The sequence below is a fragment of the Leptidea sinapis genome, chromosome 1 (assembly GCF_905404315.1).
Source record: "Leptidea sinapis chromosome 1, ilLepSina1.1, whole genome shotgun sequence".
Classification (NCBI taxonomy): Eukaryota; Metazoa; Arthropoda; class Insecta; order Lepidoptera; family Pieridae; genus Leptidea; species Leptidea sinapis.
Window position 1 is genome coordinate 29,399,901 of NC_066265.1, and position 22,616 is coordinate 29,422,516.

Here is a 22,616-nt window from a genome sequence, read left to right on the forward strand (position 1 = left end):
AACCAAGGAGTTTTCAATTAAAAAGATTTTAATATGACAGTTTGTAATTGTTCATGCAAGATTATTTGTATTTGACTCATGCCAATGTCTAAAGTTGCCTGAATTTCGCGGTATGTCACATGTCGATCTTCCTCAATCAGCTTACGCACAGCATCAACGTTTTCTTTGGTGACTGCAGTTTTTGGACGACCTTGACGGGGATCATCACTGAGCGATAAATTGTGGTTTTGGATGGGGCTTCATCACCAAATGCAGAAATCATTCGGTCAACACACTGTTTTTGTGTTAAACCACTTCGAAAGTCATAATAAATCATCGCTCTAGAATTTTCTCGAGTCAATTCCGTTTTCTCAACGACTGAACAAGTTTGAAAAGACCTTGTGACAAGACCGAGAATATTTTTTTAAATAAATAAATGGTATTTGATTTTTAAAACCAAGGAGTTTTCAATTAAAAAGATTTTAATATGACAGGAACAGTGGAAATATTCCATTCCCGATACTTTAAGTGCAGCCTATGGAGTATATAGAAAAAGTTAAAAAGGAAGAGGGAAGCAAGGAATGACTAAGTATGGTATGTTAAATATATTATTATTTATTTTTAGTCACCGTGCGCACAATCCTAGCGTTGTAATCATCTAACGGAAATCGAAATACGGCAACCATAGACTAATAGTCTAACTGCTATTACTATCGATCTTGTTGATTGTGTTAGTATAAAAAATATAGTATCGGTCATTTGCATATTATGCTGCGTTATCTTTTACACTCACTTTGTTGACTCTACATTAGGATCTCAAAAATATTGTAAGAGTTAAAAAAATATTGTATGAAACAGTTATATTATCGTGCGATACCCCGTTATTATTTTATATCGCATAGGACATAAAACTATCGTTTATTTACGATAATTATCGCATGGTTGGCAATGCTGCTTTAAACATAAATTTCAATTTGTATTGACAAAGAATAGTGTCATTGGGACAGCTGTCAGTAAAATTCAAAGAATGTATCATGCCTACGAAGTCATGAATTTTATCAAACAGTAGCTGTCAATTTTATGCCATCAAAAACATAAACGTCAAAGTAAATTCAAGATCCAATATTTTTAAGCACACAAATCAAAAACAGTTCATAACACTAACCTATGAAATGAAAAATTCCTGTCTTCATCTGATTTCTTACTGATTCGGCTTTTACAGCCATAAACAACGTTAGCCATGTTATTTTTGATTTAAATGCGTTTTTGGGAATGAATAATATAACAAAAATACACTTTTTTATTGCTGTAACAGTAGTTTAAAACACACCCAATGGTCACCAGACTGGTGATGAAAATGAAATAAAATGGCTTCAAGTTATTGGTTTTTTTTAGTGCATTGCGTTTTGCGTAGCTTAGAAAAGTCAAGCCTGTGCTATACGCCTCAACTTTTGTTACTTATTTGTTCTAAGGTCCTACATGTCCTTGAAATAATTAAATATCATATTCTCTTTGTAAGTATTCCTTGCTCGAAATTAAAAAAAAATATATTTTTATCACAACACAACGAAATAGAAATAAAGTTTATTTTATTGGATATTTTTTATTAAGAGTACCTAAATATTATATTCTTTGAATAACTTTCCCGAGATAGTTTTATGTTTGTACCATATTTGTTTAAATAAAAAAATGCAGGATGAACACAGAAGAGCTATTCAAAGACATTTTCCTTCACTAGTGGAACAAACAGATCTCGATTACATGGTTTCAGCTTTATTCGAAAAGGGAGTATTTTCTGAGCAAATGATAGAGCCATATAGAGTGAGTACAATTTAGTTAAAAACAAATCAATAAAATATGGAGATTTATAGAAATTTCAAAACTACCGCTTGGGGTTTCAGGATGTTGCAAAAGATGTGAGAGACCGAAAACGTTTGATGTATAGTGATATCACTAGGCGTGGACCAAATGCATTTAAACATTTATTGGATGCTCTCTCTGATGCGGGGTATTGGGATCTGGTAAGGGACCTAGATCCGAACAGTTCACTTCATGCAAGAAGGAGTAAATTATCGGCTCCTAGTACAAGTAAGTTATTTACCTATACATGTCAGGTTTCACACAATTGTAATTCTCAATTTAATTGTGAAGACACACTCTAATGGTTCATTAAAACTTAACCATTACCAATATTTTCAGACAGTCCTAGTTAGACTGGAATTGTGTATTAATATTGAATATCTCTCTTTACTTGGCACATAGATATTATGAGTTCTATAAATATACTGAGTCGGTATGTTGCTATAGTATGTGTTATTGTGAGGCAAAACAAAAAACATGTAATACCTCCCCCTCTGTAGCATATTCATGAGAGCAATATTTAACGGAAAGATGGCCTGTTTTACCAAGTTCGGGAGGAAAGGGACAAAACTAAATTTTCATGTGGCTTAAAATTTTCTCTTATTTATGTAAATAATATTTATTTAAATTAAGTATAATGTTATTCTGAGACAGTGGCCATAAACTATTCTATCAGGTAATAGGGTGGCACAAGGATTTAATTCAATAGCCTTTTTAAATTAATAATTATTTTTTTTTACAAATTTACATTTAAAAGTAAAAATAATTAAGTTTTTGAATAAGACTTTACATGAAAATGTTGGACCAACTCCACAATATTGAGCCTTGATTTTATTATTATATTGATAGAAATTGATTTTGTGAGCTAAAAATGCTTGATGTGCCCTGTGCTGTTTACACAGATGATTAGACCATATCTGAGGACTGATGTGACATATCCATGGTACACCAATAAATAAGATAATTTATTTTTAGATAATAAATTCCCAGCTACTGTTCCACCCTGTTTGCCTGGTTTTGGCATCCAATGCCATACACAAGCTGTCACATTTTTTTTTAAATCTACTAGATCTAAGCTAGAGGGATTCACTGTCCCCGACTCTCCCCTACTTCTCTTATTAACTATGTCCGGAATATTAAACCATAAAATAATAATAATTGGATCAATTATTTATTATTGATCACAACAATTATTATTAATAGATACATTTTTTTTAAATATTGAGTAACATTATGAAATATGCTATAATTTCAGGTGTATCTAATGAGAACAATTATGTCAGTATCAGTACAGAAAAAAAGAAAACTAAAACAAGATCTGATATAAACAAAAGTGGGTATTTTTTTAATTTATTTTGTTATAATTTTGTCTATTTATCAGCAGTTTATACACTTAGCACTCCCCTATGGCTGAGATCTCTAGAGCATACCTACCCCCTTATTCATAATAGTCTGCTAACTTAAAGCATTGCTAATTCTCACTCTGTCTTCTTCTATTGACCTAAGTGAGAAAAACACTCCTTAGCGGCTGTTTAAAGTTAGTGGACCATTATGAATAAGGGGGTTATACTTTACTTTTACATTGAGATGTCTTAGCTTCAGCTCAGCATAATTTCAGCTGTTAATTGACTATAAAAACTTAATCAAAGATTATGCTAAGCTTACACTCAGCTAAGTTATACATGAGTAAAGTCTGAGCAAAGTCTAAAGCTCTAAAGATCTCAGCCTAATCTGTGTGACCTGACCCAAATTCCACCTTTGCGCCACATGTGAAACATGCATGTTGTTAATTATTATCTAGTAACATTGATTGTTGAAGTGAAAACTTCTTTAGCATCATTGTGATTTAAAAGTCGATGAAATGAAAAAGCGAGATAGTAGAAAAAAACACACATTAATTCATATGATTTAACGTGGGAGAAAATCAGGTAGGAAGTATTATACAGTGTTTTGATACCAGGCGATTATACTTGAAGAAGATTATCTTATGTATGACGCAAGTGTACCTTAATATATTCTGACGTCATGCACACGACATATTACTACATAGACACCAGGAGAACATAAATATGGTAACGGTGATAGTAATGTCTTTCATAGCAGTTGGAATCCTGTGTAATCCTAGTAACAGGACTTATATGCAGTTTAGAGGTTCATGCACAATGCAGGGTTCACATCTGACATGTGTACATTTCATTGTTGCGTTGCGTACAGCAAGCAATTTTTTTTCCCTTTAATAAGTTTCTAACCTGTTTTGTTATTGTTTGTGATTTAGATGAACCACCTCCAAACAAAGACTTACCAAGTACTGATAACAGACTGTATCTGACTAATGTTCCGACCTTCCATGTTGTGAAATCTAAAAAATTCTTCGAAGATGGAGATGGTAAGTTAATATCAATTTGATTAAAAATTTTAATTAAGACTGCACTTAATTATTTTAATAGCGCCATATAACTATTAATAAGTATGATTTCGTCATTTTTAATGAAAATTACAAACATGTTTTTTGTTGGGTAAAAATATTTATTTAAGTTATGTGAATAATCGGGGTGAGTACCCTATGTATTTATCCCATCAACCTTTAGAGCTTGGATTCTTTACTTGGGTAAGGATGGTTCGTGAATACGATGGTTGTGATTACTGTCATAATTAGTAATTGCATCCAATATATACAATGATTTAATAACTAATATCCGGACGACCGAGCCTTGCTCGGATTTTTAAGAATGTACAAAACTTGAACAAAAAAAAAACTAATAGGACTTCTGGATTCGAACCGGGATCTTTAAATAAGTAATATTTTAATATTTACTTAACAACGCCATCTGCTGTTGTGTCGTTAAAGCAATTGGTTGCTCACAAAAAATAGTATTATTATTCGCCAATAGATGTCAGGAAGAGTCATATTTTTCAGTTGAGACTACTCAAACGCCTCCTTTTTGTTATTTTTCTTCCAAGTTTATGTTTAAGTTGATTATCGATAAAATAAGAATAAAATGACATTTTCTAAAAATGCTTCCTAGCTAGATCGATTTAAAGCCCCCGAAACCCCCTATACAATAAATTTTATGAAAATCGTTGGAGCCGATTCCGAGATTCCAATTATATATATATATATATATATATATATATATATACAAGAATTGCTCATTTAAAGATATAAGATAACAGGTCCACCTGGCAACATAAGCATTGATATCGCGAGCTGTTTCTGCTGCGGTAGTTTCACGCCGGAACTCGTATTCAAAAATTATTCTAACTGTCGATGTATACATTGTATGTACAATGACTATAGTAGGATTAAAAATCAATTGAAAGTCAAGCGACCCATAAGAATGCGATCAATGAGGTTCTATTATAAAAACCAAAGTAGTCAGTACGCCAAAACGGCAATTCCATACATAAACCCCTATTCAAAAAGTAATGTTTCAGTTGATAATTATTACGCCATAGATACATACTACTGTGAAAATATTAATTAATTGATATTTTATAATGTTAATTGTATTTTTGAAATAGTACTTGATAATAATTTCAATCGTCTAAATTAATATATGTTTTGAATGGTTTTCAAAATTATTAACTAGGGGAATTTATTTATTAAATTGTATTACATTCCAATGTGGAGTACCTGAAATGAATGATAAAAGTTAGAATCTAATACTCGTTGTGAATAATTTTAAAGTGTCGTTAATTATATGACCTACAGACATTAAGTTGTACCGCACCCGAGGCCGGCAGCGCGGCATTCTAGTGGTGTTCAGTTACATAGAGTTCATCAACAATATCGAGACATACCGCAGGGGTGTGGACGTTGACTGTCAGAAACTCAAGTACTTGTTTGGAGAACTGGGCTTTCGAGTTCTGTCCTACCAGGATCTCACTAGGGAGGTTTGTAACGTGGAAATTATCATTACTAACATATATATTAAGCTATTGCATAGCTTCTATCGCGGGCCTTGAGCGTGGAGACCGAATCCAGAAATTCCGTAACGAAAATAACCTAATACTTACTTACTAGATGTATATAGATATTATTTTTTTTATTTTTTTATCACGTTTTTTATAATTTTTATTATTATGACAAGCATTTTTATTTAGTTTCACCTGTCCCGTTGTCTGTCTGTAATCAAATCTTGCAAGTTAAATTTTACTCACGGAAGTTAAATTAATAGTATGACATAATGGTATGGAAGTACGCAAAATGACCAAACGAGCTGTATTCACATCAGTCAACTACTAAGTTACTGATCAGTGGCGTAGGGTGCCTTGGCCTGTATAAAAATTTGCTTAGGCTCTTATGAAGGGTAAAGATCTTTTACAAAAGAAAATATGTTTGCATAAAATTTAAAAGAAATATTTATTTTTTATAATTATCAATCTTTCACTTTTTCCAAGTTTTTTACAAACTATTCAAATTAAATATGCACTCAAATTGCCTTTTTTTAGGCAAGCAGCTAAAGTTTTTATTAATTTTTGCTTACGCACGTCGGGGGCCCCGTATAATTGATACGGGAGTAGCTATGCCCCTGTTACTGATACATGGACCCACTGTAATTTAATCTATGGCAACGCCAAGAATATCAGTATGATTTGTGCAGGAGACGGTGGAGACCCTGAAGTCGCTGAAGGAGGTGGTGGTGGGCGCGGAATGCGTGTTCATTGTGGTGTCGTCGCACGGCTACGAGCGACAGTACAGCTCCGACACAGACATCCGCTGCAACGACGGCCGCCTCATCACCATCTACGAGATCATCGAGTACTTCAACAACAAGAACTTCCCGGACCTGCACGGGGTGCCCAAGGTCTTCATATTCCAGCTGTGCAGGTGAGCTCTGTCGACACCTTCAATCCTTACATTGCTAGTCCGTTATCTATATCTCGACCAAATCAAAAAGCTATCGCGCTACTAATTATGTATACTACAAAGACAGCTATAAGAAAAATATTACAGTCCCATATTAATGTAACACCTATTTCAAAGCCATTAGAGCGCTAAATATAATAGCTAGCGAGTGGCCCAACTCGAAACTTAGTGCTTATTGGAAATGGATTGCTAGAGTAAAAGTAGTAATACTCGACAAACTTAATTGTGTATATACCGCTGCCTTCGCCGCATTAGCGACATTCAATCACTAATAATTATAATGTTGAAACTCCCAATTACGTTCATATAATTAGATAAGCTAGTTATTCCCGCTTCAAAAAGGTGTGAACGTTCAAATATGTTGCGTAAGTTTGCAGGGGTAGAAATATGGAGTACATTGACGGCCCAATGCACTTGTTTCCGCCGGAGGAGTCCCAGAGCGAGGAGCTGGCGCGGTCCGAGCGGGACGGCACCGTGGCCGCGCCGCACCATCCGGAGGACACGCGGGGCCGCTGCCTGCTGGCGCAGCAGCAGCGCGACCGACTGTACTCCGACATCCTCATAGCGCACTCTACGCTGCCAGGTCAGTACTACCAGACTGTTTAAATCTAACGTAAAATTGCAAAGTATTCTTACCTGATACATACCTGTCAATGTCTAACCAAGCTAGCCTAGGGATACTCATACTCTTAAGCTCATACAGGAGTTTTGTTACACAAATTAAATTTATAAAACGATGTGGGACTCGAACCCGCGACCTCTCGCGTTCCGTGCGAGTGCTCTTCCACTGAGCCAACCGTTCGAGTGACAAGAGTTGAACAGGGCACTTTAAAAAATAAGAAATAGCCAGAGGTCGTGGGTTCGAGTCCCGCATCGTTCATAAAATTTTGTTTTCAAATTTTATTTGTGTATTAATCCTAGAAGTGAGGGTTATCACTTTAAAAACAACAAAATTTAGAAGAGCGACATATCAAGGCAATTTCCTAATATGCAAATATTGGGGTTGAGCAGGTTATCAACTGTAAAGTAGATCCTGTAGATAAAGCCACAACGTGAGAGTTGAACAATGCGTACAAGATTATATGACGATACGTCACTCGAACGGCTAGCTCAATTGGGAGAAAACTGGTAGGGAACGCCAGAGGTCATAGGTTCGAGTCCCGCATCGTTCATAAAATTTTGTTTTCAAATTTTATCTGTGAAATAAGAAATAGTTTTTGTTACATTTGGACATTTGGCTCTGGCAGTGTTCGGAGAACAAATAAGTTAACAACAAATAGTTACTCTTGTGTCAATAACAGCCTATATTGCAAGTTTGGCGCCACTGATCGGACGTGCGGGGAACACGCCACTTAGCCGCATGGAACGTTGTACGACGGACGAATCCTTAATATACAGTTTAACAGTATATACTCTTTTATTAGCCTAGCCCTTTACATTGTGACAAGTTGGTTATTAATTATTATATAAAGCATTGAAGAGCCCAGACAGGGAGCTTGGTTTATTCTGTCTAAAATAAAATAAAAAAAACTTTGGTACCCCTAAATAGAAATGAAATGAGTAAATTTATTAATCCATCGATTGTTTTTGGTTGCCATGGCTCTTATCGAATTTATTGTCCTTCTGTGGCACATCCACTGTGGAGCCACCACCTACAATTTGACTCTCGTGGAGTTGCTTATTTTTTTTTACAATAAGGGACGCCTTGCCCATTACAATGAAGTGCCGCTCAGGATTTTTGAAAAACCCAAAAATACTGAGCGGCACTACAATTGCGCTCGTCTCCTTGAGATATAAGATGTTAAGTGCCATTTGGCCAGTAATTTCACTAGTTGTAATCGATGGCCGGTGTACCAACAGGCAACGTGTCGTACCGCGACCCGGAGGAGGGCTCCTGGTACATCCAGACGTTGTGCGAGGTATTCGCGGCGCGTGCGCACGACTGCCACGTGGACAAGCTGTTCACGCTGGTGGACCAGCAGCTCCACAGCCGCTTCAGGATCCAGACGTCCTCCGTCGACCGCTGGGCCTTCAACCGCCGCCTGTACCTTCACCCCGGTCTGCCTCCCCCGCCCGACGCTGTACCTAACACTTAATACACCCTGCACTGGTGTGAACAATATTAGCTCCAATCAATTAATCATAGCTTTAAGTTAGTATACAATTCAGTATTGCCTTATACCTGCCTGTTATATTAATGTAATAGTGTAAATCAATCACAATGACTCATTGATATGAACAAGTAGTTATTTATCCAACTGTTGTGAAATAAGAGGTATTATACATGAATGTGGGTGATAATAGTATCACATGAGTGTTTTAATATCTAATTATCGACAGTTGCATACAAGGCTTTATCTACGCCCATAATATGTATTCTCTAAACGATTCTGAAACAGTTAACTTACTGCGAACATTAAAACAGCCAGTCCTAGTAGTAACCTAATATCATCCCTTACTGATTATATACAAATAAACTAAGTATTAATTAAATAATAATTATTTTTATTGCAACATTTAAAATATCTGGTGGTGTGCTGTCAAAACTTGAATCGCTCATTTTTTGTAAACAAAATAATAAAAATATCGAAGAAAATGGCGGGGATTCGAATAACCTACTTTTTTTTTACGGCGCGCGACGTTCTGGTAGTGTGGAACGCGCGTAAACGAAAATGTTCTTTTTTTGAAATTCATACAGATACCACGTATCGAGCAATAAGAATGTGACTGTCTGTTGAAACTCTTTGCGCATGAAGGGATCGAAAAAAACAACGGAGTGTTATTATGAAATTCAGTACAACATTACATCACCCGTTTAGCTGATGTAATGGTTATTAGGACATTGGGTGTTTTAATGTTGGCATGTTGTTTCAGAATCTTTAATAGAGGATTTAAAGCATGGGTGTATAGAGATAAATACTTTTATATAATCATTAGACATTAAAAGACAAAAGGAATATTTAACTAAATATATAAACATAAGTCCGATTGATCTGGTAATCCTGTTATTAATGTTAAAAATCTATTTTAAATAAATAATAGTATAGAGGACCACTTATAAAAATTATTATGTATACTGAGTTATATTTTTTTTATAGAAATGTGCAAATGATTATTAAAGCCTTTTATATTGTAATACCACTAATATTGTATTATGTATTTTAATCTTATATTTTCCAATAGAATTACTTTTTATACCATAGACTTTATATAAGTTAAGCTAAATATTTGCATGCTAGGAATAGTGCTAGCAAAATGTAGCTCATTATTATTTTAACATAAATAAATATATTATTATTATACTAGCGTATATACAACCTGACAGCCTGATAATGAGTGGCCAATTTTGATTTGCTAATATTTTATTATTATTTTGAGTATATGTTTGAGATGTTCTACTCTCTTGCACTTGTTCATCTCTACCACTGACCTATAACTATATACAATTGGACTGGCGGCTGTCAAAGTGCTTTTGTGCCTGTTTGATATTTGCCATTTTGGCGCTGTTAGCCATGTAGCGAGAGTCTGCAGTACTAAACTATTGATGGCAACATAGAGGACAACATAGATGGTGGGAAACTATTTGCAAAAAAAAATGTGTAATTTATTACTTGATATTTCATTCTTAAGGTATAAATAACACGGAAAACGAACGAAATTAATTAAAAATGCAAAAATAGTTGAAGAGTATTGTATGTTCGTTAGCAGGCATTTGTATTATACGTCAAAATTAGTTCTCTGCACGCTCACGAGTGGCGCTTCAAATAGGCACAAAAAATTTGCTGTCAAACATATGGAACAGACTGTCCAGTGGTACTTATGGTACAGTGATGTCTACGCTACTATATTGTTAGTCCTATGTTTTATACGTAGTCGGCTGTTGCTTCTTTTTAAATTTCATTATATAGGTAGGTAATTATATTATGATGTATATTGTACTAACGCTTGTACATCAGTGTATACAACGAAAATTTTATATATAATAATAGTTTATAGCATGTGTTATAGCATTTTTTTAAATTCTGGGTTATGATATTTGTGACCATACTTCAATGACTTAGGTTGTGTGGAATTCCTGGTTATGTCGCAACCCTGCTAAATTACACCTAGCTAGATAGTATAATATATCGCGTAAAGTGGAAATTGATGCTTAAAACGAGTACTGTTGTAAGAACTATACAATAAAGATCTTGTTAAGTAACTTCATAGATAACTAATGTCAATTGTATGTTATTGCTCTATGGGTTGTTTTTTATTACAGACTGTCTACTATACATGTATGATGCAGCATGTAGGGATTAGGCATAGGGGTCGATTAAGGAGCGTGTTGGTCAATATCATCCGCAAATATAATGCTAAAATGCCATATCTAAAAACAACTGGGATCTGGTAATTTCTGTGGGGTATTAAAATTCAATTAAGCCACACCTCTCAAAAGTCTGTTTCTTACATCTGAATATTATGCCATCAATTGATAATTTTTTGTGTGCTTGGTGTATCGGAAACCTAATATTAATGTGTTCTCTGAAAATCATTCAATTATAACTAACCAGCCTGTGTTTGACCCGATAACTTTTTATTTCTTGATTACATTATTTATAAAAACCACTAACCTTACAAATAAATTTGGTATTTGTAGTTAAATATTTACGGCCATATACATAAACTTGGTATAAATTTATACATGAGAATAAACCAAGAATATGCAAAATGTTTACAGATAGACTATTGCTTATGATTGGTTTATTTGTGACTTATAACGTTTCCCGCGTTTATTATCATTTTTTTTTTGACATTCTGAAAATTTCAGAATTATCATTGTATTGACAATGTTGTCAGTCATTTTGGTTTATTCTCATGTATAAATTTATACCAAGTTTATTTAAATATAGCCGTAAATATTTAATTCCCTCAATAAAAAATATTTGAATATTTTATAAAATATTATTATATCGTGTATTACATATTACAGATTTGATGGTGCATATCTTCATGTTCATATTTTAGCTAATATAGAGTTATAATTAATGTTGTATTACTAAACGTATGTGATGTAATAGCATGTAAGCAATTTTGCAAGTTCATTATTGATACTAATTGTAGCCCGTATGTGATAACTTTGATATAATAACTTATTGCTCAATATTTGTATATAATCTATGACAAATTCATTATTTTTATATTAAATAAATGTGTTTTATTTGTTTGAACACACCGGAATAATACATTACTTGAAAACTACAATGGAACATAATATGAATGTTACACAGTTCTCTCTTAAATCAATATTTCTCCACATCTTGTCCAAGTTTTCAAATCAGTGATTAAACATTTTTATTGGCCTATAGAGAAAGCCATATAGGTCCTGAATGAAAACTTTACAATACATCACTTCTGCTGAATTCCACCAACGAATCGCCGAATTTCAATGCGCCCTAAAGGGTTATTCAAGTTGCACCCCAAGATGGAGAATATCAAGGTCCATTTGATATGGATCAAACACACTTGTTACCCCTATAGAGTTGAAATCATACGCGGATGTAAGTACACAGTTACAAAATTTTAATGTGGGTCTTAACTGGGAAGTAGACTATTTTTGTAAGTAATCTAAACAAAACCAACACCAGAATTAATTACTTTATTCGAAATATATATATGTGTGTGTGTGTAGGTGCATCAGGTAAAAATATATACAAGTTTTAAAAATTCACAAGTAAATAGTAGTTCACATAATGTTTACTTATGGTTTGAATACTAATTTTAAATACAAATGAATTCCTAACTAAAGATACAAATAGGAATAATCTTGTTGCTCTTTTCAAAAATTAGTTCACGAAAGTTCCAACTGTTACTGACATACTGAGAAAATTCAAGGTACCTAACTTACCATTCTTTATAAGAATTTCCTAATTTTACATTAAATTTTTTAATAAGTACCTCAGGTCAGCCAGAATATTTGCATCAAAATTCATTAGGTTAAAAATCCTGTGGGTAAATTCTCATTATTGGAAAGTATCAACAAGATAACGACATAACATACTATTTGAAAGCAAAATTGGGACGCAATTATACCAACAACAATAACATTAAATATAATAACATGTTAAGTAATAAGCAGTTATTTGTATATTTTATGAAAATTTTGAGCTTTGTTTTCACAATTGTCTCTATGTCTACCGATCGGACACAGATGTTGTAAAAAAGCTAAGCTTACTTAAGTTTAACCGTTGTCTAATGCAATTCCGTCTGCCATCGACATGGCATTGTTCCATGTGAGACTTGTCTTCATCCATCAAGCTGTTCCGAACAAGATCCATGTACTCATTTATCTTCTCCAACCACCTCTGCATTGGATTAATCAAAGAACTCTGATACAACCAGTTTAGCACTGATGTCTTTGACCACCAAGTTTCAAACAACTTCCAGTCATTAACCACCACACCGTCATTCCAATTCTTCTTAGTCTCCATCTGATCTTGGTACTTCTGCCACTTCTGGCAACAGGTTATGGAATCAGTGACAGTTTGCTCGGCCAGAATGTCTGTTAGTAGATCTATAGTGGAATTGTTCACAAGTACACCCTGGTGTATGTTGGTGGTAAGCTCTGTGTCCAGGGTTGTCAAGTGTGTTCCTCTCGCAGCCATGTAGTGCAGCATGGGCAGCCAGGCGTGAGAGATGAGCAGCGTGGAGGTGACGACGGTCAAGAAGCTGGTGAGGTAGCTGAGGGCGAGGGCGACGCAGGCGCCGGACACGGATCCAAGGGTGTCGGCCAGCAGGCGGCCATGGCTGGAGGCCGCCAGGTCGCTGTAGGTGAAGAACCCGCGTTGCTGAGCCTGTCTCAGGGCTACCTGCCGCTCCAGCCAACACAATCCGTAATCAAATGACTTTTCACTAACAAAAACATTCCACTCCTGTAAAATTCAAAATTCCCTTGCTTATTAATCAAATCAAAGAAAATTATTTGAAAATTCAATTTCCAAAAATGTTAATGTCTGGGAAGCAAAAATGTTCAGGAATACAGTAAAACTTTGTATTTTTTTTTCTTTGTTTGTTATACAATAAAATATTGTTAAGTATGGTAAAATTGTAAAAAAAAAAAAACAAATTAAAGACAAATATGTTAAATTTTTCATCACATGAAGGATGTACCACATGTACCCACATATTTTAAAAATAATCTAATTTTGTTTTCAATGTGCATTGTAGATGCAGGTATACCATGTGATTAGTGATATACACTTCTGTTTCCCAAGATATTTGACTTGTTTCACACCACAAAATTTAAACATCATAACATACTACACCAAGCGTAGTTTCTTTGCTGTTACTGTTAGTGATCTAAAGCATTAGTTAATGATTCCAATGTTGCCCTTACAGAGTAAGTTCTTTATCAACAAACAGGTCCATTATTGCGATTCTTTAAGTTTCCTTGGTCCTGAAGCTTACTCAAGATGTTAAATCATTCGGAAGGATTTCGAGGTATGTTTTATAGGTCACACAATAGATTTAATTTTATGCGGAATTGTCCAACATGGTCATTTAATATGTTTAACATAAAAGGAGAGATGAAAACTTACAAAACATTAAAAAAAAATATGTTTCCTAACCTTATATTGACATGCAAACTTACAATGGCTTTAAGGAATTCAAGTTCCATCCTCTTCAGTTGTTGGAGCTCGAGGCCCCCGGACGCTGCCCACTCAGAGCATATCACCTCGTCATCCTCACCATCATCTTGTAGAAACTTATTGCTTACCATCTGAAACATCATCATGACCTTTTAGTAAACCACTACGAAATTATGAAGATGGCCAAAATTACCTGTCACTATTTGTCTTTAACCTAGAAAATTTGTCAGGATGTTAAAATATTGACTTTACAGTCTGACAAACGTCATAAAACAGGTGGGGACTAATGATAATGTCAGTAATTACAAAGACAACCCTCAATATCATACCTAAGTCAGTTTAGAAAGTTTTACCACAAGGCTCAGTACTAACCATTAAAAATAGTAAAAAAAATACACTAGGCTTGGTCTACTTTTTAACAGGCTCAAAAAAAGTAGGAGGCTCTCAAATCGTCAGTATTTTTTTTATGTTTGTTACCTCAAAACTTTCGACTGGGTGAACCGATTTTGATATTCTTTTTATTTGAAAGCTGGTGCTTCCCGTGTGGTTGTAATTTGGTCCAGATCTGACAATGGCCTCGATGAGAAAACCATAAAAGTCTCTAATTTGATATACATACGTATAGCAAAGTGGATGATAAATTTACGAATTACTCAATATCGCGCTAACCGATTTCGATGATTCTTTTTTTTAGTGGAAAGGATATACTTCAAAGATAGTTTGGTTAGGTTCTGATTACGTAATCTATGACAAAGTAACGGAAATCTTCAATTCTTAGGAGCAAATTAACGATAGGTATTCGGCCGAATCTTTTTTATGCTATTCGGATATTTAAGTCTACCATAACATAGTTATAGTCAGGTAATTGTGGAATATGATGATCAATGGGGGCTACTTAACGACATATAGACTACAGGCCCATGTCCAAAAAATGGATGGGTCCTATGAACCACCAGGTGACGTATATAGGACGATATAAGAGCATAAAATAATAAGATTCAGCACTATGCCGTCACTTGTAACCTGTCCAACTGAGTGCTGGTGAAAATTTAAAACTGCAGGTTGAGTGAGTACATTTTGGTCATATATTATGTACGGCATTTTTACCATCGATAGGTCCATAAAAATTACTAAGAAAGCGCGTAGTGCCGTAAAAAAATGGTGCGCCACAAAGTTCGTAATTTTTTTTTCATTTTCTGACAATTTCCAGGGTAAATTTGGTCATTTCATCATTTCATTCTGTACGGCATCAGTTTCATACTGTTTCAATACAGCTTCTAATCCATTATTCCGCAATGCCGTACAAAAATCATGCGACAAGGGGAAAAAATCGAGGATTGCAACCCCCTCTCTTTCCGTGGTCCGGGGGGTGTCATCAAGGTTTGTAACTACATACATAATTATACGAGGGGCGGTCAAAAAGTTCGCGGAATGGCGGGGTTGGCGGGGGTGAGGTCGCTCCTCCAGGTAGCCGCTACTTGAGTAACTCATAATTACTATATATGCCAATTTCTAGCCTAATTGGGTCATTAGCTTTCGAGTTACAAACGAGTGAACAAGTAAATCGGGAACAAACTAGCCACTATGGAGAAAATTGAACATCGCGCCGTCGTAAAGTTCCTCACCAAACAAGGAAAAACGCCTCAAACTATTTTGCAAGAGATGTTAGCTGTTTACGGAGACTCTGCTCCTGGTAAAACCATGATTTACAAATGGCACGGCCTTTTCAAGCAAGGAAGGGAGTCAATTGAAGATGATCCTCGACCTGGACGGCCCATTGAGGCCACTACGCCGGAAATCATTGAAAAAGTTGAAAAACTTGTATTGGAAGACGGAAGGTTGAAGAAGAAACAACTTGCAGCATCAGTTGGAGTATCAGAAACCACAATTTTAAATATTCTTCATCAACATCTTGGCATGAGTAAAGTGTGTTCAAGGTGGGTCCCGAGAATGCTCACGCCGCTGCAAAAACGTGAGCGCGTCAACTGTTCCCGCGAGTATTTGGACCGCTGTGGAGAAGTTAGGGAAGAAATTATGGCCCGAATTGTAACCGGTGATGAAACTTGGGTTCACCACTATGAGCCTGAGTCAAAGCAGGAGTCGATGCAGTGGCACAAAAAAGGCACACCACCCCCAAAAAAATTTAAAGTGTCGCAATCGGCCGGAAAGATCATGGCGACTATTTTTTGGGATACTGAAGGTATTCTTTTGATCGATTATAAAGAACGTGGTGTTTCTATAACGGGAGAGTACTACGCTTCCCTATTGGACCGATTAAAAGAAGCTATTAAAGAAAAAAGAAGAGGAAAACTGACAAAAGGTGTACTCCTTTTGCACGACAACGCGCCCGTTCACACGAGTCATGTTGCGACGGCTGCCATTCATCGATGCGGTTTTGAACAACTACGCCATCCACCCTACAGTCCAGACCTGGCCCCTAGCGATTTTTATTTATTCCCAAAGATGAAGAAAGAGCTGCGTGGAAAAAAATTTAGAGACGATGATGAAGTCAAGTCGGCGATTTCGGCGTATTTTGACGCCCAAGACAAAACCTATTTTTTCGACGGTATTAATAAGTTATATGCCAGATCCCAAAAATGTATTCGTGTTAAGGGGGAATATATTGAAAAGGAAAAATAACATAATGTATCATTTCATCTTTTTTCCCAGTCATTCCGCGAACTTTTTGACCTCCCCTCGTAGGTGAGATGTGCTTGAGTCGTGAGGAGGCGAGAGCAGGTCGCGGCGGAATGACACCTATTCCAAAAATAACAATAATCGTAACTATTAGATTGTATAAAAATACGCAATTATTTTTATACTTTTTAGTGCATATTATATATATTGTTCTGGAATAGTGTTTTTGAAGTCGTTTGTTTTTTTGTTAAAATTTTTATACGACATTGGCTAACTTGTGGTATAACTTCCACAGAACCTACAGTACTATTGAAATCTGTATAACAATGACCTCAATTAGTACTGTTAAAACTTATAACCAAATATTCCAATATTCAGATATTGTCCTGTATACTTCTGACAAGTCTAAACATGAATATCTATACTATGCACTGAATTTCTTGCTGAATATCTAATACAACATGGACTGTCACTATCAACTTCTAAAAGTAAAATAGTTTTATTCACAAATAAAAGAAATTTTCTTCCTCCTATTAAAATTTTAAAATTTATAATATTGAGTTACCTGTTTTCAATCGTGTTAAGTTGAATTACAAATTATCAGACATAAAGCATTTGATTATGTATCACAGAAATGTGAGAAAAAGATTAATATTCTGCGCTCTTCATCTGGTGTCTGGTGGGGAGCTCACCCCTTCACCCAAAAAATATTATACAATGCCATAATTCAAAGACAAATAGATTATGGAACTATTTACTAGATATCTCTCATGGCTTATGCCATCTTCAAACCCAGATGTATGAGAGTTTGTCCAACATATGGCAAGTGTCCGAAAATTATAAAGAAAAAAATTAATGCTACCTCCTGAACTTTCCCACCCAACTTCCTGTAAATGTTTGCTCTCCCTAGTATTCACTACTTTTGTAAATATTTTGTGTAAATGTAGTATTTTTCGATGTGAAGAGACAACCAAGACAATTTCATTTATTTATTTATTTGAATTAGCCTAAATATAAAAACACAAACATGTGGAAGATATGCTGTAATATACATTCATTATGAAAATATATTCGAGCTTATGTGTCGTTTGTAGTATTTACACCATTGAATAATAATAAATTTGTAAAGTAATAACCTAACATATTTGATAGATACCAACCAGTGAGACAAGGAAGAGGTCCGCGGGTGCGGTGTTGGCCAGATACTCGGGATTGCAGCGCTGCAACCGCTCCAGGTACAGCACGGCTAGAACCAGCGCGCACGGGGATACGCACGCCGAGTGCGCGATGCGGGCCGCCGCATCCGCATGCAGACGCCGCACAGAGCGCCCGCGCTGCGCCCCCGACCACACCTCGCATGATATCTCTAAAAACATACATAACGCCCACCACATAATTATGTCAATCTCTAAAAACATAGGCCTATTCTGCTCAGACCAGGAAACTAATTCTCCAGATAGAGCTGTGAACATATGCTCCTGAGTTGGTGGCGGTCTTTGACCATTTTTTCCGGCTTTCCTTCTCATAAGTGTAGCCCTAAAAGTTCATTTCAAGCCACCACCTGCAACCATATTATCAGCAAATTCGGCCTTACGTGGAGTCAGGCCTAAGTTCTCACTTCTCACCTATAAGCATGTGTTCCCCAGTACCAGCAACTCCATTTACCACATACAGCAAAGAGTGGATCAAGTTATCAACTATCAAGTGATCTCCAATCATCTTGATTCTTCTGTGTTGCATAGAGATGTGGGTTTTCTCTGCATCTTCCACCTCATAATGGGTTGGGCGGGAGTAACGGGAATGCTCAGAGGGGTTGTTCAGGTTCACATCAGCAGGCAAATTCCACCAGCGGACACCACATCAAAATGTGAAATACATCTAACATTACACAACCACATATTGCAAGTAGCTTTTTGCCTCACACAGCCTCTATGTGGAATTAATTACCCCCTGTGGTTTTCCCAAACCAATATGGCTCTACTCACCATACTCTCACTTTAAAGGCTGGCAAAATATCTTTAGCACCCCAGTTTTGGGAATGTCCATGGTCCAACATGTTGCCACACTGCACACACTGCCAACTATACATAAATTACACAAACATGTTGCAAATCAAATCATACAACTCATTCAGACAAATTGCCCCAGGCTTGAGGAGAATGGGTGCAAATAACTAATGAATTCAACAGGGATATTTATTGAGAAATTGGTTATACTATCAATTTGATAATTACTTCAAAAACTTTTCCTAATCTCTAGGTTCATAGTTAGAAATTGTACAAATAGCAATTGGAATTCTCAAAATTATTACAGTAAGTATAAAAAAACTATGTTATGGTAAGTATTAAAAATATTGATGAGAGTGGTACAACGACACCACAATTATTGTTGTTAACTTCATTAATAAATGGTGTTGATAGACAGCATAGGGAGCTATCTCATACTAAAAATACTATAAGCTCACCAGTTACAGGCAGGCTTAAGCAGGGTAGGGTGGGCAGCTGTCCATAGTATAAGGTCTTTGTTATTCTCTTCAGGAACTCCTTGTGATCTCCCATACTCTATGTATAAGAAATTTAATAATGTATTTATCAGTTACTTCTCAATATACCTAATAAAATTTATTAATTAAGTAATGTATAGTTATGTTTTCATGTATTTTTAGGATATGTTTCACTCTTCCTCAAAGCAAAATATGCATAAGATAGATTGATTTCTTGTTTTGAATTACTGTTCTATGACTAACCGAGACTCTAGAATAACATTCAATATAGAATAAAGGTTAAAAGATAAAAATCTGCCAACTTCAGGTAGCTAAGCTGTGTTTATAATATAATTTACATAAAACAATTTATTGAAACAATTACTGATTGTAATATAAAATAAAAATATTGTAATATGATTTATGTATTGGCTACGTTTATAAAAAATAAGTAGCCGCCACGACGTACTTGACCTCTATTTACTACGCACCTTGATTTTGGTTCTTGAACCTTCCTTCTTCCTTTTGGATATGTTCGACATTTTATATTCTGTTTTCGTTATCTCTCGGTATTTACATGAATATTTTTGTCATTTATTGTTTGCGTAAATTTTAAAACAAAGTTACTAGCACTTGGCTAGCACAGTTTGCCAGTTTTGACTTTAACCAAAGAGAATAATCACTAGGTAGGCATAAGTTAGTAGTCGTAGTCACTACATTCTAACCAAAGAGAATTTAAGCACTACGTTCAAATCTAACCACAGAACACTTTTACTCTACCGAGATTCTAACTTAACTGTGCCTAAATGACATTACTCATTAGTGCATAAAACATACCTAAACTCTTTGGTATTTAAAAAAAATAAAAAAACCACATACACGCCAAAAACAATCAGACAAAGAAATAAAAATATATTTAGATTTAAGTCTCATAATATTAAATTATATATAGATAAAATTTGAAAAACAAAATTTTATGAACGATGTGGGGCTCGAACCCACGATCTCTGGCGTTCCGTGCCAGTGCTCTAACCAACTGAGCTAACCGTTCGAGTGACGTATCGTCATAAAATATTGTATGCTTTGTTCAACTCTCAGGTTGTGGCTTCATCTACAGGATCTACTTTACAGTTGATAACCTGCTCAACCCCAATATTTGCATATTAGGAAATTGACTTGAGATGTCGCTCTTGTAAATCTTAACAACTTGTTATGTTTTTAAAGTGATGAGGTCGGCCAGAGGTCGTGGGTTCGAGTCCCGCATCGTTCATAAAATTTTGTTTTTCTATTAGTGTATAATCCTAGATGATGGATGAGGGCTATCACTTTAAAAACATAACAAACTGTTTAGATATACACTTATGATATACGTTTATTATAACTTTGATTTAAAAAAATATAGCAAAAATAAAAGAAATAAAAAAAATACATCAGATTTCCTGGCGAGAGGATCACCCAGCCATCACAAGCAGCACCCGTTCACGAGCATGACGCATGGACCAGCCATCGCCTCCCTTGAGCATATTTTAGGGAACGGAACGACCCGCCCCGTCGCCGACAAAAGCAGTTGCATTAAGCGAGCATGACGATACCTGCCCCAAGAACTCTACTAAAGTACAAAAGATGTACATCTACATAATATCATAGCGATACTCACTTAAATGCCTTTATTTACAATTTACCATTTTGTTTAAATTTTAAAAGCTCAAACCTTTTAGAATTATTTATCTATGAATACATTTATCATCTGAGACAGACATGAAAATCCCCAGCAGCTCAGTCTGAAGGGTTATTTATATCAAGATATTCTGATATTTTACAGTACCCTTTTGTATACAACTTTTTCTTCAGATCTGATTCACATTCGTTTAAGGATTCGTATAAAGTTCTGTATGTCAACAGGTACCTTATTGAAAAACGTATACAAAGACCTCTGAATGAATTTGAGACTTTATGAAGTCGACTTACATGACCAGCAACCTTATCCCTATTTCTAGTATTTACATTATGAGTGTCCCTATTCTTCTTAATCTATTTTTTTTCATATATGTAGTACGATGTTATAGTAAAAATATTTATTTCCTTAAATTTAATGACACTCTAGGTCCTAATTTATAGATGACACGAATCTGCAGTGTGTGAACGTAGTGTTAAAATCAGTAGCATGTCCCTAAAGTAGAATGCCATATGTCATCAGTCTATGGAAATAGCTGAAGTAGACTAGCCTCGCCGTATTTTCATCCGTAAGTTGCCAAATTTTTTTAACAGCGTATGCTGCAGAACTGGGCTGTTTCGCCAAATTAAAAATATGAGGATTCCATTGAAGTTTGGACAAAAGCGACATCTCAAGTCAATTTCCTAGTATGCAAATATTGGGGTTGAGCAGGTTATCAACTTTAAAGTAGATCCTGTAGATGAAGCCACATGAGAGTTGAACAAAGTATACAGGATTTTATAACGATAAGTCACTCGAACGGTTAGCTCAGTTGGTTAGAGCATTAGCACAGAGGTCATGGGATTGAGTCCCGCATCGTTCATAAAATTTTGTTTTTCAAATTTTATTTGTGTATTAATCCTAGAAGTGAGGGTACTTTTAAAAACATAACAAATTCTCATATTATTATGTGGTAACTTGTTAGCGATGACGTTAAACGACAGCAACATATCGCCACTTTATGACAACAAACTAATCCATCCATTCATTTCAGCCGGAAGACGTGCACAAAGCCTCCCCCAAAGACCGAATTTGGACCTGCCCAACTGGATTATTTGTTCAAGGTAGACGTACTCGTCAACAATTTCGAAAGTACAGTTTTCAACTGTTACGGGAGCAGGTGCGACATGGATATTAGACATGATCGTCGTCTTGTCCATGTTCATTTTGAGAATGAAAGAAGGCTTAAGTCTTTCATGAGTCTCTGTCAAGATTACGATATTTTCTGTGAATCGAAGGTGAGTGGTGTATTCGCCGTTGATATGGATGCCCAGCCCATTCCAGTCCAGAAGCTTAAAGACATCTTCCAATGCAGCGGTGATTCGGTGAACAGCTTTGGCGATATGACATCGCCTTGTCTCTCCAAACTCTCTAACTGCGGTCGTTTCCATACAAACACTTCAATGCTTTGATATATTATCGATAGTCAATGTGACATCTCTGAAG

At 35.5% G+C, this 22,616-nt stretch overlaps 2 protein-coding genes across 4 annotated transcripts; one reads left to right on the forward strand and one right to left on the reverse strand.

The window, feature by feature from the left end:
- Positions 1-1,143: 1,143 nt before the first annotated feature.
- Positions 1,144-11,921, forward strand: LOC126965661 (caspase Dronc). Of its 3 annotated transcripts, XM_050809371.1 has the most exons (8): positions 1,144-1,800; positions 1,881-2,067; positions 3,095-3,172; positions 4,115-4,225; positions 5,552-5,733; positions 6,444-6,670; positions 7,087-7,292; positions 8,570-11,921. In XM_050809371.1, the coding sequence occupies exons 1-8, from the start codon at positions 1,669-1,671 to the stop codon at positions 8,803-8,805; spliced, it is 1,359 nt and encodes a 452-aa protein (XP_050665328.1). In that variant the 5' UTR covers positions 1,144-1,668; the 3' UTR covers positions 8,806-11,921. The 3 variants fall into 3 exon arrangements, with proteins under 3 accessions (XP_050665328.1, XP_050665338.1, XP_050665344.1); XM_050809381.1 differs by lacking the exon at positions 8,570-11,921 and having other exon boundaries at positions 1,146-1,800; positions 7,080-7,219; XM_050809387.1 differs by lacking the exons at positions 7,087-7,292; positions 8,570-11,921 and having other exon boundaries at positions 1,146-1,800; positions 6,444-6,674.
- A 409-nt stretch (positions 11,922-12,330) lies between these two features.
- LOC126965682 (protein CNPPD1) lies at positions 12,331-20,139 on the reverse strand. Its single transcript, XM_050809412.1, has 5 exons — positions 19,948-20,139; positions 19,439-19,535; positions 18,135-18,340; positions 14,340-14,468; positions 12,331-13,620 (listed from the first exon to the last, which is right to left on the reverse strand). Exons 1-5 carry the CDS (start codon positions 19,996-19,998, stop codon positions 12,883-12,885), a joined length of 1,221 nt encoding a protein of 406 aa, XP_050665369.1. The 5' UTR covers positions 19,999-20,139; the 3' UTR covers positions 12,331-12,882.
- Between the last annotated feature and the right edge of the window lie 2,477 nt (positions 20,140-22,616).